Here is an 18,308-nt window from a genome sequence, read left to right as displayed (position 1 = left end):
CATTGGGAAAGAAGGGGGTGGAGTGACTAAATTCTTGAAATGCAAGAATCGAAGACCAGCACATGAGAAATCACAAAAAGTAGGACTGTCAAATCATAAAGAACAAAAACTGAGTTAGAGATAGCAGCTGACTAATTTATTTCAACAGTGGTTTTAAAAACAATGGGTGGTATCTAATGGTGTCTACCCACTTGTGCAATGGAGTTTTGCTTATGCAACAGGACTTCCAGTTTCTCCCCTCTCCAGACCCCTCACATGCCCTAAACATCTGCTCCAGGGGGTGAGTCAACCCTCTGGAACACATTCTCAGGGTGTGCAGTGGGGAGCAGAGAAAGGAAAAGTCCTGTTGCATGAGGTCCGCTTGCACTCTGTTGGATCTTACCCATAATGCAAAATTTTGGTTTGCAATCTGGTAAACATATTAAGGCTACACCGCATCCTCCAAGATATAATTCACCACACACTCTCCTATGTAATCACCATCTGTATTGACAGAAATTGACTAAGTGCAGTGCTTGGTTGACTAAACCTTAACAATATTATCAAGGCACACAAAAATAAGCTGTGTGGTTCCATCCAAATAGCAAAGATATTGGTGGCATATAATGGGAAAGTGTGCACCACACTCCTTCCCTTCAGATGTAACACTTTTATTTATAACTACTTACCTGTATCCAGGCCATTTTTCTCCAGAATTCGGAACACAAAGACTGCAAAGTCAAATCCAGTGTTCTTCCATAGAATACTATAATACAGCCTCAGAGTTCAGGGATCTGGGTTTTGTTTTCTGCTTCTAGTTGCTACATTGCTAACACTTGTTCCCCTTAGTCAAGACTCAGCTGTGTTTAATTTTCCACAGCTGATTTTCACTTTAATTAAAAACAATCCAAAAAGAATTAAGCACTAATCTCTAAGGCCTGTTTTCTTGCCTATCCTAAAGGATAACAAAAGGAAGGTAGAAAGGCTCAGATAATTGACTTTTATGGAAAATGTAATATTTGGATGTACTGTTTTTATTTTGTTGGCAAAATGCTTCCGGGAGCAGAAGACTTGTTCTATGTACAATAGAAACCACGAGCATTATTGAAATGAAGGGGAAGTTACTCAGGGCTACTAACTGGCAGACTGTACCCCAATAATGATGATTCTGACAAGTAAACAAAAGGTTAGTCAGTTTAATGGTAAGATCATGTGATATAATGAGCTTGTTCAGACAATTATAAACTGGCTTAATAACCTGAGATATGAATTAACCTTCCAGGGAAACAGTAAAAAAACCCAAGGAACTATTACTATCAGACCAAAAGAGAGGGAGTTGTGGGAGGGGGGGGGATGACAAAATATTGCTTAATATGCGTCCAATCCATTTCAGAACAATTCCTTTATCAAGGGCACTTTTAAAGCAATTTCTCCTGTTGCTTTTATCAGCATGCATTTGCTAATGAATTTTTTTTCCTGAAATGTATGGGGTTTATAATAAGCACCTGGAGTTTCTTTCCCCTGCCTGCCTTTTTTGGGGGGGGGGGGCTTTAAACTGCTGATAGGGGGTTTGATTCAACAGAGGTCTCATTCCACCAGACTCCATTGGTGATTCTACCACAACACAAGCTCCTGCTTCACCTGCCAAAGGTGCAGACTATGTGGTGCAAGACCCTCTCCAGAGGGGCTTTATATGTGGCAATGTATCTGCTACTCCAAGTCACAGGGCAGACTTACAATTGTTCTGTAATTAAAGTTTAATGGTTCATATGAGCCGAGACGCGAATGACTTTGGAACAAGGTAGGATATTAATACAACTACAAAGAATGGTTTCAGAAACCACAGTTTCCTAGTACAGATGGAAATGGAAACTATGGCTAATGGAAGATTTCCTATTTTGTTAACCCACTCATTGAAAGAAAGAAGCAAAGCTTGTTCATATTTTGGTTTAGTAAGCCAAGATACGATCATCCAAATGTGAAAAATGGTCATGGTCAAAAACAACAATTTACCCTGTATAGTTGGAAAGACAAATTCAGCATGACAAAGATTCTTTGGAAAGGAAAAATGACTCTTTACATTGCTCTTTCCCCATCCCCCTAAAAAGTCCTTTATGTGTCCTTTACAGTAAGAGTCACTTCTATGGGAGAAGCTTGCGAAGTAAATACCACCAAAGCTAAAAAGTACAGGAGTCTGCATCACACCAGAAGCCCAAAAGACCACGAGGCATACCAGATTCCAGAAATATTTTTATAATAATAATCTTATTGTGTATATTTGGGGAACTGGTATTTTTGTACTGTACACTGACTCCAGATATTACTTATCTTTCATAGTTCTTTCACAGACAAAGCATATTCAAATTACCATTCATAATCACAGCAGACACATTACATAAATCATTCACTTTCATTTCCTAGATACGCAACTGAGAGACAATAACTTCATGGGTAACAATGCAAACAGACACTGTGAAGGGGCTGGTCTTGCTGTGCAGACCAGAGAAGTAACAACAGTTAGTAAATTCTAATTCAGCTTTCATGTTTCGAATTCCAATTTGTAACACAATCCTCTGGACCACCCTGGCTTTCCGAAGAAAACCCATGGAACGTAGGAAGTTGCTTTATCCTGAATCAAACCATAAGGCCATCTAGCATAATATTGCCAGTCACTGCTTTTTGCATGAAAACACACTGTGCAATAGTTGCCCTCTTGGAATCAATATTCAATATGCTTGATTGCACGGTTTGTTATTGCTAGCACTATCATTTTTTAACCTTTGGCCTTTCATACTCCACATCCCCAAGCCCAAAGATAGCAACCAGCCTGGAAAAGAGGAAAATTGTGTACACCTGTCCACATTTTGGAGAGCCAAGTTTTCTGTTCCATTCAGAGCTCCATCGAGTCTGTGTGCACAAAACTACACTTTTTTGGTGATAGATATGAATTTTTTATCTCTGCAAATGCTCTAAATCAATCAAGGAGAGTATCATCACTGGGCTAGCTGATAACTGAAACTATAGGAAAATTGAATTATGAACAACAGTTGCTGGGAGGGGAAGCCAACTTGAACAGTTGGTAAGCAACATGAAGAATTAACGAGGAAGGAGATGAGCTAGAGAGCTGTATTTAATGGCAACTCAGACTAGTCATCCAAAAAATTCAGCTGTAACAGTGGATTTCTGAAGGATTTTTTCAGCCAGGGACAATATTACTCTATGATAGAAAGTGGACTTACCATAATGAGGTGAAAGAAAGAAAAGAGAATGCTCATCACAAAAATACATTTAAACAGCAACTTAAAACTTTCTGAGACTAAAAGCTGCTTAGTTTTTTTTAAAAAATAAACTGAAAATTCTGTGCTAGTCTATTTTTAAAAGTTAGTTTTGTATTTATGTCAGGAGCAAGGTAAACCAGGAGAAAACTAGACCATAATCACTATGATCGCATCAAAGAATGTATCAGCAAAGAGAGCATTGTTACACAGATCGATCAGCACAGATGAAAACACACAAGGCATCGAGCAAACAAAGAGAAAGCAAAGTCACAACCGCATGAATGGTAACAATAAACTGGAGGGTTTGTGTTAATAGAAAACTAAGGGACACACCTCAAAAAGAACGACAAATGTGTACATGAAAGTATGAAAGTAGTTGCGCTGGATAGTTATCCGTTAATTTCTATAATCTAGTATGTAAACAAGTATACTGTATAAACTACTGAAGTTTTAATTTATGGTACAGTGGTGCCTCGCAAGACGAAAAGAATCCGTTCTGTGATTCTCTTCGTCTAGCGGTTTTTTCATCTTGCGAAGCAAGCCCATTGAAGGATTAGCAGATTAGCGCTATTAGCGGCTTTTAGCGGCTTATCTGCTGATCGGATCAGCTGATAAGCGGCTTAGCGGCTTAGAAAAAGGGGTGGGGAGGAAAAAACCCAGCAGGAACTCGCAAGACATTGTCATCTTGCGAAGCAAGCCCATAGGAAATTTGTTTTGCGAAGCACCTCCAAAACGGAAAACTCTTTCGTCTAGCGAGTTTTCCGTCTTGCGAGGCATTCATCTTGCGGGGCACCACTGTATTTTATTTTTCATGAGAAATACTGACTGAGGCATGTAGAAGACTGCTGTGTGTGAATTTATGAGGCTGGAGAAATGAGCAGCACCTGAAAAGATTCACAGAAGGGGATGGCTATATTTAGGTCCTGAAGTAGAAAATGTAATTTCATTTCACTTCCATTTCAGTCTACTTTTTTTTCTCTTCTAGTGAAGCTGTTAAAGATGGGATTTGACTTGAGGGCCTAATTTTTAGGAATAATTTTATCTTCAGCTTTCAAGCTTTACATGACAAAATACAGGCTACAAAATCGAGAATGGTCCTGCAGGCAGCTCTAAGGGGGTTAACATTACCCTGTCAAGACTTTTGGCTTTTCTCTGTACTGTACACAAGAGCTCTTCATGCGGTGCGGCATCACAAATTACCCTCGACACTCTTCCAATTGTAAGAATGGCTCATCATCCTGCTACATAGGAGAACCTTATGAACCAGAAAGAAATGGTTAAAGATCATGCCAGCAATGCACAACTAGTATGTGAGGTTTTCATACCAGACATGTTTCACCACAGCATTCTGCAAGGCATTTCAGAAAGCAATATAGAATGTTCCATGCTAATACTGTACACAGCACAGTTTGAAGATTTGCACTGTGTGAAGTATCAAGTCTAATACAACTTACAGAACATTTGGAAAATGTAAAAATATTTTACATAATGCTATAGATTTTGTATGATTGCACTTGTCTGAGATTTGGCTGGGTTGGTTGTGTTTTTTTAATGGAATGGTTGTACAAATACCAGAATTAGGTCCTGCAGTTACAGCAAAACATGCAAAAACCTGGAAACAGAATTTGGAAACATGTTTTGAAAGTGCAACAGGCCTCTGCAGCTGTTTAATTTTTATATTGATCAAGTCAGTCACCATAATTATTATCTGTATTTTTTTATTCTTTAAATGGTCTTTTGTGTTTTAACATTGATAATTTTATGGCATGGCACTACAGAAACTTTTATAAATTTAAATAATGCAACTGAGGGGAAACAACTATAAAGTTAGAAAGGAGGAAGGTACATTTTACATAAGATTTCCTTTAATAGGGTGAAACCTTCCTCCTTTCTAACTTTATAGTTGTTTCCCCTCATTTGCATTGGGTTTTTATCCTGTGGGTGGTATTCAACTGTTACTCAGCATAGGCATCTTTAACATGATCATTCATTTCAATGGGTCTATCACCAAAAAAGTGTAGTTTTGTGCACGCAGACTCGGTGGAGCTCTGAATGGAACAGAAAACTTGGCTCTCCAAAATGTGGACAGGTGTGCACAATTTTCCTCTTTTCCAGGTTGGCTGCTGTCTTTGGGCTTGGGGATGTGGAGTATGAATTTTACTCTTAAGCAAAATTTAGTTGAAACAAGGCTGCATTTATTTTTTACATGCAAACAATGCATTGTCATGGTTGAATTCTAGCTTTTTGGTTTGTTCCTTAGTTCTCACCAATCTTCCATTTCTGTTATTCCCGGATTAAAGCAAGCGGAGGCTGGTTGTTTAGGACGTTGGGTCGCAAACTTGGTGCGCATGAAGGCCTTCATTGCCACCCCCGTTTGGGGATGCCAGACTCTTTGAGCTTTCCTTAAAACAAGAAGAAAAGCAACTTTCCAGCCCTTCTAGAAAATTACGAAGCAAAGTGCGCCCTTCTGGAAATGGACTTACTTTTATGAGGGGCTGGTGTCCTGCTGTACTGCCCACACACACTATGTTTAGAGCTGTTCTTATTTTATTAAGCTTGCCACACGTCAGGAAAATTCCTGACATGCCCTTGTTTTCGGGTGTAAAAATGGTCAGGGGGGGGGGGGAACTTTGACGAAGCGGCGGTAGAAACGCAGCTCCAAAAGCTTAAAATTATTAAAGGGGGGGGGCTCAACAATTTGGGTTTGTTGCCAAAAAATGCTTAACAATTTTGGTGGTTTCCAAAAAAGAAAAGGCTCAACAACTTTGCGGTTATATTTCAGCGGTTGTCTTACTTTTTGAAATATCACAACCCGAATTTTATCCACAAGCCGCCTTGCGTCCCCGTCGGAGGAAAAAGTGGGGTTATAAATAAATAAATAAATAAATGCAAAACAATAATGACGACAGCAATAGCAGCAGCAGCAGCAACACCCTGCTAAGCTAATTTTTGGCGCAAACCTTTTGTGCGAAGCGATAAATAACTATAAACAAGCCCTTCAGGAAAGCCACGCTGTCGCCAAAGGGGCGAGGAGTTAAACGCAGAGGAGCCTCGTAGAAAGACGGAGGCGGCCCAAACACCCGCGCGCCGAAAGGCCGCCCCTCGAAGCTCGACCCCACCCGGAGCGCCGGGCTGAAGGAGGAGCGGCTCCGCCAACCCGCCTCCGGGGGGGGGGGAGGAGGAGGAGCGCGGCCTGAACCTTTTTTACTCCTCCTCCTCCTCTTCCGTCGCTTCGTTTTGAAGCCCAACGACGCGTTTCCTGCTAGGAGCTGCGGCGACGGAAGGCGCTAGCCGGGTGGAAGCGAGCAAAGCAAGCAAGCCAGCGCCTGGGTGAGTGTGGCTGCCCCTTCTCCCCCCTCCTCTTGCTAAGCTGCTGGAGGTGCTGCATCCCAAAATGCACGAGCCTGAGATTATGCAGGCTGCGCAGAACGCGGGTCCTCCTCGCCCCTGCCTGCTTGTATCCCAACCAGCTTTTGCGCTCACGGAGCTTGCTGCCTTATCCACGCTCGCCTGTCCAGGCCCCCGCATAGTTCAGTTAGGGAAGGGGCGCGGGCGTGGGGGGGGCTGACGTCAGAGGGAGGCACCTGCCCCCCACATGCCTCCAAGGGGGTCCACTGCGGACCCTCCGCCCACCCGCTGACCTTCCTCGCTGTCTGGTCTGAGCATGCAAAGCAGTAGCTTCCAGAACTTGCGTTCTTACTCGGGGCCACCTTTCCCCCCCACAACTCTCATCAGAGAAGTAGACATCATGAGTAGGGAATATGCGGTCCCACAGAGGCCTCTGAAGGGCAATAGTTTCCCCATCTCCCCCTCTGTGCATGATAGCATCTGCACACTGTGCACACTTGATCAAAATTGTGCTTCCAGCATACCCATGGGTTGGGTTAACCTAGCCATTTCAGCAGGGCATGAACATATGCCAAATTCCTTTCCATTTGAAGCATGCCGTGGTGTTCTTATGTTGGAAAGCCTAAGAGAAATTATGCGCCCAGAAGCAAACTATCTGAGCTGCTTAGCAAGTGTGGCCCATTGGGAATTTTGAGCCTCTTATGAAAACGGTATAATAACGGTTTAATAAAATGAATGAAATATTTGAAATACTCACCTGTGCCCTTTTCTTTAGATGTGGCATCACCTGCTGCTTCTCGGCTGTAAAGCAGGTGTTCCCTTCTCCCCGCACAGCAGTACAGGGGTTAAAATCCTGTGGCGGTTTTTAGGCACCATGAAACTAGAGTCCTCAGAATTCCAGTCCCTCTTCACACCAGGACTGAAGAGCGTTGCAGGTACTAACGTTTCTCTATTATTACTACTATGGTTTTATGGTTGTTCAGGACCCCGCTGGTGGCGGAGTGTAGAACAACCCCCAGAGCACCAGTGACATCAGAAATAAAATGGGAATTTTGCTGCTGGGGGAAGGGGTTTGCACCAATCCTTTTAGCAGCGTTGGTTCATTTCAGTACAAGAAAAGTCATTTAGAGCTGAAGTAAACTATTCCTGTTCTGAGAGGGCACAAATGGACCCAAGATATCTTGGTTTTATTAACTGATAGATGGAATCATCATTACTGCTAGTGAAATCACATCAACCTTAGTGGGCTTGAATTAGTACAAGTGGCAGTTACTACTCTCAAGATTTTTTCAAAAAAAGTTTTTCTAATGATTGTTTTTTCCCTCCACCGCCCAGAATTATTTGACAAAGCAAAGTATGAATTGAGGATAGCAGGAGGTGCAGTAAGGGACTTACTCAATGGAATGAAACCACAAGATGTTGATTTCGCCACCACTGCTACTCCTACTGAGATGAAGGAAATGTTCCAAGCTGCAGGTGTCCGAATGATCAACAACAGAGGGGAAAAACATGGAACTATCACTGCCAGGGTAAGAAGATTTTGCAAGTCCCAGGCTGGGAAAGTCTGCTCTTTAACCTGCTTTCCTAGATAAATATGTATTTATTTACTTCAAATTTGTTTCTAGAAATATAAGGCACTAAATGTGGTTATCTGTGAATCTCCACCGCCCTTCCACTAGATATCCTACTGTAGTGTTGGCGAATGTTTGTGAACATCCTAATAGCTAAGGACAGATGCTCAGTATACAGAATGTTAACAATTAGGTTGCATGCAGTCTAATGGGACATGCAAATAATTTAGTTTCTTTCCATATGAAAAGGAGTGCTGTTATCAAAAAGGTGAACAAATGCTTTTACAAAATTCTGTTATAGCTCCATGAGGAGAACTTTGAAATTACCACGCTTAGACTTGATCTGGTTACTGATGGGAGACATGCAGAAGTGGAATTTACAACTGACTGGGAAAAAGATGCTGAGAGGCGAGATCTCACAATCAATTCTATGTTCTTAGGTAACTCCCCTTCACAACCCTCTGACGTGCCATTCTAGTTTAAAGCCAGGCCACCCACACAACTTTTTACCTGAACAAATCTTTGGTCCGAAGTCAATTGCTACATCTCGCTTGTCAAAAGTAATTGGGGGTCTGCTCAGTCACCAGATTGAAAAATTCCTGGGACCCACATACTATATATGCAGCAAGCTTGAGTTGCCTGGCGGGGAGAGGGATATAAATGTAACAAAACAAAAAAAGTATTTATTATTTCTTTGACTAGTTTATGTGACATGGACAATTGGAACCCAGCACAAAAGTTTCAGTGTGGAGTGCTCGCATTGAGAGTTTCAGACAGCAGCCATGGCCATTTCCAGGAGACTTCATTTCTTTTCCCATCTCTGTTCCCCCTTCCCCACAACAAACTCTTGGGGTCCTGTGGCCACTGAGCAAGCTCAGTTCTCACCAGGCTGTTTTTTATTCCCTGCCCCCTTCCTCCTAAAGTCTTTTTGTACTTCCACATATTTTGGGATTCCTCAAGTCTGCTGATATTCATCTCTTGTTGCATGGTGCTATTTTGGCTTCATTAGGCCTGCATGTTGAGAAGGTTATTTTGGCATGTAGGCAACCATGGTTGAACTTTCTGGCAGCCTACCTCTATCAGAAATACTTCACTGAAGTAAACTTGTGAACTGAAGTAAACTCATGCCTTTATTTGCTTTGTAGGTTTGGATGGAACACTCTATGATTATTTCAATGGCTATGATGATTTAAAAAACAACAAAGTCAGATTTGTCGGACATGCAAACCAGAGAATACAAGAGGATTACCTAAGAATTCTGCGATACTTCAGGTAGCTTTCGGACAAGATTGTTGGGGCTGCCCTTGAAGACAACTCAGAAACTGCGACTGGTCCAAAACACAGCTGCCGGATTGCTGGCTGGGGTTCGATTTAGAACACATATAACCCATGCCTAACTTTCTGTAAAAGTTAGCTGGTGGCTCATGCTTTTAGTTTTTATGTGTTTTTAATTGTGCATATAAAATTGTTTTAAGCTAGTTTGGTATTTTTTATGAAACTGCAGTATACAAGTATTTTTGAACAGCTTCACTTCTTCTCTCACCCAAGGGGGGGGGGTGGGTGGACCCACACTGAGACAGTGCACCAAGGCATTGCTCATTCACCTCTCCCTTTTTCTCTTCAGGTTATTCAATATCCGTATGTGGTACTAGCATCTCAAATGTCTGCACTTTCAAAAAGGATTATTTTTAGTACAGGCAGTGAGTGACCATTTTAGGTGCGTCCAGTTGGCCAACAGGATAGCTCAGTTGGTTAGAGTGTGGCCCTGACACGTGGGTGCTTTTGGACCTGGAAGAGGGCAGGATGAGGGCTGGGAACGGAAATGTTGCATGAAATGGTCACCACCTGTATTATTTATTGAATTTCTATACCACCCTACCTCCAAAGATCTCAGGGCGGTTCACAGCATAAAATGCAGAATAGAACAATAAAGTACACAATAAATAACACCCCCTCCCACAAACACATTTAAAAGGACACTGATAATCAGCCAAAGGAATGGTGATAACCAGCATTCCAACTTGACATTTGATAAAAACAGATTTGCTCCAGGTACTAAAACTGATCTCTTTCTCTTTCCCCATGCCAGATTTTATGGACGGATTGCAGAAGAACCTGGCCACCATGAACCTGAGACTCTGGAAGCAATCAAAGATAATGCCAAAGGTTTGGCTGGAATATCAGGCGAGAGGATTTGGGTGGAGTTGAAAAAAATTCTTGTTGGAAACCATGTCAATCATCTCATCCGCCTAATGTATGAACTGGATGTGGCTGGCTATATAGGTAAAGTGCTGTGTTTTACATAGCAGTAATGCTTATCTCAGCCAGAGGTAGCAGTGGGGAAAAGTGACATAACCTGCAGTGAATATCTCTGTCCTTTGTTTGAACACAAGAAGAGCCCGTCAGATCAGACCAGAGATCTATCTAGTCCAGGATTCTGTTCTCACAGATGCACAATAGCACTCCTGTGGGTGTGTTGCATTACCTATTATGCCCATGCAGTGTATCTAAAGCTGCTCTGATAGGCACCAGGCAAAAACTATCGTTTATAACCAGGCCTTTGGCCTTTTACAATCTGTGGCCTTTCAGAAGTGGGTGGGATGTTTCTATTGTACTTTTCCCCCCTCTTGGTTTTAATGTGGGATTTTTTTGTCTGTTTGCTTATGACTTGCTTGGGTTGCCCTGGACAAGATAAAGTGACTAACAAATTCAATAAACAATAATAGTCGTACCTTGGAAGTCAAACAGCTTAGTTGCTGAACATCTTAGCTCCTGAACGCTGCAAACCTAGAAGTGACTGTTCCAGTTTGTGAACTATTTTTGGAAGCCAGACATCTGGCGGGGCTTCCGATTGGCTGCAGGAGCCAATCGGAAGCCGTGCTTTGGTTTTCAAATATTTTGGAAGTCAAACAGACTTTCAGAACGGATTCCGTTCAGCTTCCAAGGTAGGACTGTAATAGCTCTTAAGGCAGAAGAGCCTAGCATTGCCTGCTAGACTTAAGCCAAACTCTCATTGATAGCCTTGCTTGTATATTGCTTGTAGAACATCATTCATCAGTAGTTCCAACAGTTGCCCTGTCCCAGTGCTGGTGCAAGGCAACCGGTTGTGGTTTGGGACCAATGATGCCACTCGCTACTGCATTCTTGTTTGCCATTTTCTAAACAGCTTTTCTGATTTCTTGGTTTCATTATTCTCATGTTCCTTTTTTGTGTGTCTCCCTCAGGATTACCTGTTAATGGGAGCCTGCAGGAATTTGACACAGTCTGTAAAAATGTTCAGAATCTCTTTCCAAAACCAATGACCGTTCTAACATCACTGTTCAAGGTGCCAGACGACGTCTCAAAACTGGACATAAGGCTGAAAATTTCAAAGGATGAAAGAAACCTTGCCCTGTTTCTGCTGAAGCACAGGAGAGACTTGGTCAAAGCTACTGATACCACAGAGCCACTCAAACCATATCAAGAGTTCATTATAGATGTAAGTGACATTATTATTATTATTATTATTATTATTATTATTATTATTATTATTACCATCATCATCATCAACATCATCACCATAATCATCATGCCACTGCTCTGTGTTGCCCCAGCCATTCTGGGCAGCCTCCAACAAATTATGAAAACACAGTAAAAAGTCAAACATTTCTTAAAAAATACTGTGCCAGAGGCTTTTATTGGATGTTGCTCAACTCTTCGGGTTTTTTTATTACTACAGTAGACACTCGGGTTGCGAACGTGATCTGTGCAGGATGCACATTCGCAACCCGCAGCGTTCGGAACCCGCGTCTGCGCACACGCAGGTTGCGATTCGGCGCTTCTGCACATGTGCGACCGCCGAAACCTGGAAGTAACCCATTCCAGTACTTCCGGGTTTCGGTGGTCCACAACCCAAAAAAAGCAACCTGAAGTGGCTGTAACCCAAGGTATGACTGTATTAACCTGCTGTTAGCTACCAGTGCCACATTGTCTCCCCAAAGCAGATAAAGCCTACTGGTTGGGATGAAGGCAATAAGGAAATGGGAACTGGCTTCTTAAAAATACACAGAGTCGACTTTAGCTTGTCTACCTTTTTATACCCATTTAGACATAAGCATTACCTAAATTTTAGCTGTGAAGGCTCTATGTCGAAACATCGCTGGCTAAGGTAGAGTGGGAGAGAATCATGGGTGCAGTTCAAAAGGTTCTGACACATTATTCAGGAGAGTTCCCCAGGTCTGGCCTTACACAAACTTCCATAATTAATTTCGCTTAGAATCTAAGCCAAGAAAGAAAGTTGTTGGTGGTGTTGTACTGGAAATGTATAGCTGTCCTGTAAAAATTGTTGTGTATGTGGCATGGTGTGAGTGGCTGCAATGCTCATTTGACCATTCAGCCAAGACACTGCAGCATACCAGAACTGAGAGGAGTGAGATCAACATGTTGCAAATGTGGCAAGCTAGCACCCCTTCTGGTTTATTTGCACCATGCCACCATATCTGCGCCCTGGTCTGTCCTGGTATGCTGCAGTGACTCAGCGGCATGGTCAGGTGTGCAACGCAGCCCCGCTACGCCACCCACTGCTGCTGCAGATGTCTTGTGTCCAGGTCTCTCACGATGTTATGATGTGTGTATGTGTGTTTTGTGAAGTCAAGGGAGGCTGACTCGGCATCCAGAATCTGTGAGCTTCTGAAGTACCAAGGAGAAGGACTTCTTCTGAAGGAAATGCAACAGTGGTCTGTCCCTTCTTTTCCTGTAAGTGGCCACGACATAAGAAAAATGGGGTTTTCATCCGGGAAAGAAATCGGGATACTCTTGCAGCAGTTGCGGGACACGTGGAAAAAGAGTGGATACCAGATGGGAAAGGAAGAACTCTTAAGCAATGTAAAAAAGGTGTAAAAAAAAATATGATTAAAAATGTAAAGTAAATTGAGTACATCAAATTCTGCATGTAAATATTCCATTGTTCATACCCACTTGGGTTTCAAGCACTGTTGGAATCATGGGGATTATTATTTTTGATGGATTTTTTTTTTTTTTACAATTAAAGTGCAAAACATTTCACAAGCAGCTGTGTTCTTCTAATGTGTGGTTATATTTTCCGAGTAAGAAATGTATTTTGTATTTTTTACTGAACTATTTTAAGAATGCCCTTGTGGTGTTAAGTTGTGCTTTGTTCTCCTACGTGCATATGCTGCAAAAGTCTGAAACAGTTTGCAAATTTTCTGTTTAGTGCAAGTTTGGGTAATGGTAGGACAGCAGTATTTGTCCACTAGGTGGCAGTACATAGGAACCTTTATAGCTGCAAACAAAATACACTGGATCCAGAATTGGCTTCCAGTTAATTACGGACACACCGTTAACACCATATTCATGGAAGACAATCTTACTCAGCCATGAGTGATTGCCAAAGAAGACTGTAGAGGGTTTTTTTTTTTGTTTACACATTAAATGACTTTTGTGGAGGGAAATATTCATTGACTGCTGCTGAAGACAGTTTTACTACACGAGTCCCAAGATATGGTAGTGTCAAAAATTTTATTATTTATTTGATGGTAATAATGCTAATAGGTGTATAAGCTTAATCCTGGCCACCAATCCTTCATCTGTCAACCTTTAAAATGATTCTTTGACTTTTTAACAAGCTTCAAGATTGAAGGGAGGTCTGACGCCTTGTATTTCCTTGTATTTTTGATAGCCTGCTGTATTATAGAAAGCCTTGTTAATTCTTCTGGGCTGTTTCTCAATCTACTGACATGCACAGTGCTTCAAGACTCGCCGGTTTAAGGGAACTAAGGCTGCTCAAAGCAGTTCCTTTCTTTTCCTATGTACATCATTTCTGGCTCAGTGCTTCCCTTATATGATAGAAGTGATTTCACTCAGTGTGGCTTCTGTGTCTGTAGACTTTAATGTTTCCTACTGCCATTTACTTTTGGAAACCTAATTGTCACAGGGCAGTAGTTTCATGATCACACATGTCCCAAAGCCTTTATTTAGCAAGATGAATCTGAAAAAAATGATGCACCAGTCCTTACAGTAAATTAGGATAAAGTTGCAGAGCACATGGGTCTCAGTATTCTTCATACATATTGTGGTATGTATTGTGAACATGTCATTTCATGGGAATGGGAGACATTCATGTAAGCCAAATGTAATTAAGAGGCATGGCAAACCAGAACCCTCAAAACACTGAAATTCTTCCCCAAACCTGTCTGTTCCTCAAGCCCTTAAGTATGAAGTTTAGAGACCTGTATTTAAAAAGCCTAACTTGTGCTACCTTCTCCTCAAACATCTGCTGAAATTAGGCATGAAAAAGCAGCCCTATTGTAGCCAATAGAAGCTTTTGAAATACAAATTGGGGAGGGGAGGTTAACTGCCCTCTCTAAAAATATCCCACCAAGATACACAATTAGGCTTCTTTGGAGCCTAATTGCTGTGGGTGAGTGACAGTTTTGGGGGCCTCTCCCTACTAGAACTCCTGTCCCCCAATCACCCCTCTCCTGCAATTAGGGGTTTGTTTGTTTGTTTGTTTGTTTGAAAAAAGCCTACTATTGGTTCCAATAGAAGATGTCTCTCCCCGCCCCAAATTCCACCAGAAAAACCCACCCTCTTCATTTTTGCAGGGTGGGGAGTGATCTTCCTGGAGAATACAGCTGGGGAGGCAAATCATACACACATACCAATTAGGCTTGAAATGAAGCAAAAACACTTTTTCTAAGCCTAATTGCTGGCAGAGGAGTGTTGTATGATCCCCATGACAATTCTAGTTTGCTAAAGTTCCCATGAGCCCAGAAAGGTCAGTGGCCTCTGGCTTAAATACTGTAGTCTGCAGTATGCATGGTCTGTCAGGAACCCTGCATAAACTGCAAGGCAACCCATGATTCAAAATGCTTTAAAATGACCTACATTCCCATATAAAAATAAATGATCCGCTTACTTGGTTTTTTGGTTGAAGCGCAAACCAGCTGTAGTTATCACCAGGAAGATTCTATTCCGTGCAAACTTACCTGTGCATGTTTGTGAGGGAAACACTGTTACAATATTAATACAATATTAATTAGGGTATGTACATATTAAGGGGCAAGATGCAATTTGCTTGAGAGGCTCAGCAAAACATTAAACTTTGAAAGTCAATGGAACAGACTGGTTTCTACTACAAGTATCTTACAATGGTTTGTAAATGTAATTATCAGAGGGGCCAGGGAAGGGAAGGGGTATACATAAATTTCATTGCAAAGTAATTCAGGCAGCAGATTAAATCTGCATAGGAAACTGCAAGGGAGCAATTTTCCTTACAGATTAACTCCAAACCTGAACTTCTGACAGCGAATATGCTGGTGCCGCTATCAAGGAGGAAAACAAGTGGTAGCTCTGTGTTGCATAGAAAATAAATCTAGTATGAGATTATTCCTGCTCTAAGGCTGCGTTAATGAGGTTTATAGACCTTTCTCAGAGTTTTTAGATTTCCACAATGAACATGGCTCTGCATTTATACTTTTCATCCTTTACCATTTATAGAGCGAAGAATCTGCGCAAGAGGTTAATTTCAATCAACCATTGACTAATTTCTACACACATTCTTGCTGATGAACATACACAAGCCCAGTCCATTGATGATTTTTGCAGGCTGCGTTTTCAAATGTCTCCAAGATGATGGCCTGTCCACTAGCACTTCTAGAAGTCAAGGAAGGCCAAAAGATAATGCACCCGTGTGAAGATGATGCACAATTTGTTACTCCATTCAGCTAGTACTTCTGAGAAACCTGCATGCGTGTCTCCCTACTATCACCTAATAATACACCAATCTCTTTTTAAAAAATCAAAAACTATTTCTGCAGGTGTCTGCTTCCTGACCTGCTGTTCAATTCAGAACTAAATTTTAGTGAGAGCAGCGAGGCCATAGAAAAGGATGAACCAGAAAACAAAGGGTGTCAAGGGGCAATAAAAAAAGTTAGCACCTAAGTGCTAAAAGCTCACTTCTTCACTGGTCTGAACAACTTTGATCAGCTGCATTTTTAAAAAACAACCCTCTAATTTTACCTGAACTAACTTTCCATTTGGCTAATTCTGGATCCTATAGACTGAATCTTAGATTCATCATCTTTGGTTACTGGCAACATTAACACCCCAGTCACGTACGCACATAATACTGGCTCATTTTCAAGTCGCCTGTTGACCAGCCAGAACAATGCTCTTTGAGAGAGACTTTAGACAACAGTTCTGTTACTGCAACTTTACAGTGTCATTTTCATTCCTTTATAGTGAGTCTCAAGTAGCAGTACTGCAATGATCCCAGTGAAATAAAGACTGCTGTTCATCAAGCACTAAATAAATAGTCGTGGATTAGGAGTATACAATAGGCGATGTAGCATTATTTTAACATACAATTTGAAAGTCTTAACAGCTCAAGATCTTACGAAGAATCTTTAGCACAACACAATAATATTTTTTTTTTGGAATGAAGAAACTACGTTCACTGGTCTTCAAAGAAGTTTGTCTTTAATGTGAAATTCTTAATTTAACAAATGTAACTACTGATCAAAACAAAATCTTCAAAGTTGAGAAAATGTTTTGAATAAATTTATTTTGTAACTTCCAAAGAGCTATTTAAAAAATGTTTTGCGACATGCATAAAAAACCCAGACATTTCAAACATTTTAAAAAAGAAAACCTAAGGATTATGTTGTTAATTCACGTATGATTTCTCCTTTTTCTGAAGTCCTTATTTCAAACTCAGCCACAGAATTTAAAATAAGAAAGACATTCCTTTTGAAGAAGCTGAAATCTGGAGGACCTTGAAAAATAAGAAATAGTGAGTGCTTTCAAAACAAAAAATGAAATTCAAAAAGCATATTATAAAGTATTGGAAATAAAATTTTAAAAAATTACAGTAGAAACACAAAGTGGCAGGAAAACTTTAGATTTAAATGCTTTACAGTCCAAGAATGTCAGCAATGTGGTGCTCAGACGGTAGGAGAACTGGTCAAGTTTGGACTTCCAAGAAACAGCTGTCAAGCAAGCCCAATCAAGGACGTTGCAGAAATTTGCTTAATTTCTGATTTATTTATTTTAAGGAAATCAGATATTTGTGTGTCTTCTCTGCTTAACTGCAGTATGATCACATCTAACACACATTGTGCGATTTCAACTATATGTGGTTGAAGGCAGGCCAGCAGAAATTACCGTATTTTTTGCTCTATAAGACTCACTTTTTCCCTCCTAAAAAGTAAGGGGAAGTGTGTGTGCGTCTTATGGAGCGAATGCAGGCTGCGCGGCTATCCCAGAAGCCAGAACAGCAAGAGGGATTGCTGCTTTCACTGCGCAGCGATCCCTCTTGCTGTTCTGGCTTCTGAGATTCAGAATATTTTTTTTTCTTGTTTTCCTCCTCCAAAAACTAGGTGCGTCTTGTGGTCTGGTGCGTCTTATAGAGCGAAAAATACGGTAGTTAAATCCAAGCAAGGCAGAGAGCTTAAAAGCTCTTTTCATGATGGGTAACCCAACGGACCTGGCGCAAGACAAGCTTTTAAGCTCGCCACATTGCTTGGGGGCAAGACCCGCTCAGCACAGGTTCTGGGAACAGGCAATGACCCATTTCTGCACATCCAACTGACATCTGACTGTACGCATGCACAGAATTGGGGGGGGGGCGTAGGGAGAGGGCTTATGTGTACTCTGGTGACACACGGGCCAGGAACCTAACCCTAGTGCAAATGGGTCATTGACTGTACTGGGGATTCTCCTTTTCTACCTCTCAAGGCTAGCTGCTAGTTTATTCTTCCCAAAGGCAAACAAAGGAGCAGCTACAAGCACAGCGTGCTTTCCCTACTGCAGCTTTCATAGAGCAGTTTTAACAACAGTCAGGCAAAAACCACCACTGGATGGACGAAGAATTGTTCTCTGAATAGAAACAGCACTACTAAAAAGGCTTCGCATGAAAATTGAAATGCACTTCCACATAACCGGTAACAAGAAAAAAATGTTTTGTATAGCTATTTGTGTGTGAAAATAAAGATGTGAGATCTGTAATAAGATCTATATTGATTTTAGAAAAACCTTTTAAACAGTAAGGGTGTTAATTCAACGAAATTTCAGTCAGAGTAGATGCACTAAAATTGATGGATCTAACTTATGACATGCTAATTTCAATGTGTAA

The 18,308-nt window shown here is 41.3% G+C and overlaps 1 protein-coding gene across 2 annotated transcripts; it reads left to right on the top strand.

The window, feature by feature from the left end:
- The first annotated feature begins 6,391 nt into the window (after positions 1-6,391).
- On the top strand, positions 6,392-13,223 carry TRNT1 (tRNA nucleotidyl transferase 1). 2 transcript variants are annotated; one of them, XM_083493011.1, is made up of 8 exons: positions 6,392-6,587; positions 7,381-7,540; positions 7,941-8,134; positions 8,478-8,616; positions 9,322-9,448; positions 10,266-10,459; positions 11,401-11,654; positions 12,806-13,223. In XM_083493011.1, exons 2-8 carry the CDS (start codon positions 7,381-7,383, stop codon positions 13,052-13,054), a joined length of 1,317 nt encoding a protein of 438 aa, XP_083349137.1. In that variant the 5' UTR covers positions 6,392-6,587; the 3' UTR covers positions 13,055-13,223. The 2 variants fall into 2 exon arrangements, with proteins under 2 accessions (XP_083349137.1, XP_083349138.1); XM_083493012.1 differs by having other exon boundaries at positions 6,454-6,587; positions 7,440-7,540.
- The last annotated feature ends 5,085 nt before the right edge of the window (positions 13,224-18,308 follow it).

Source organism: Podarcis liolepis, assembly GCF_965112155.1.
Source record: "Podarcis liolepis genome assembly, chromosome: 2".
Taxonomy (NCBI): domain Eukaryota; kingdom Metazoa; phylum Chordata; class Lepidosauria; order Squamata; family Lacertidae; genus Podarcis; species Podarcis liolepis.
The sequence above is the reverse complement of the archived record's forward strand: the minus strand, read 5'-3'. Positions and strand labels throughout refer to the sequence as shown.

Coding starts and splice junctions, on each gene's coding strand:
- TRNT1 (XM_083493011.1), top strand. CDS start 7,381: ATGTGGCATCACCTGCTGCTTCTCGGCTGTAAAGCAGGTGTTCCCTTC. Junction 7,541..7,940: donor AGGACTGAAGAGCGTTGCAG/GTACTAACGTTT, acceptor TCCACCGCCCAG/AATTATTTGACAAAGCAAAG. Junction 10,460..11,400: donor GGATGTGGCTGGCTATATAG/GTAAAGTGCTGT, acceptor TGTCTCCCTCAG/GATTACCTGTTAATGGGAGC.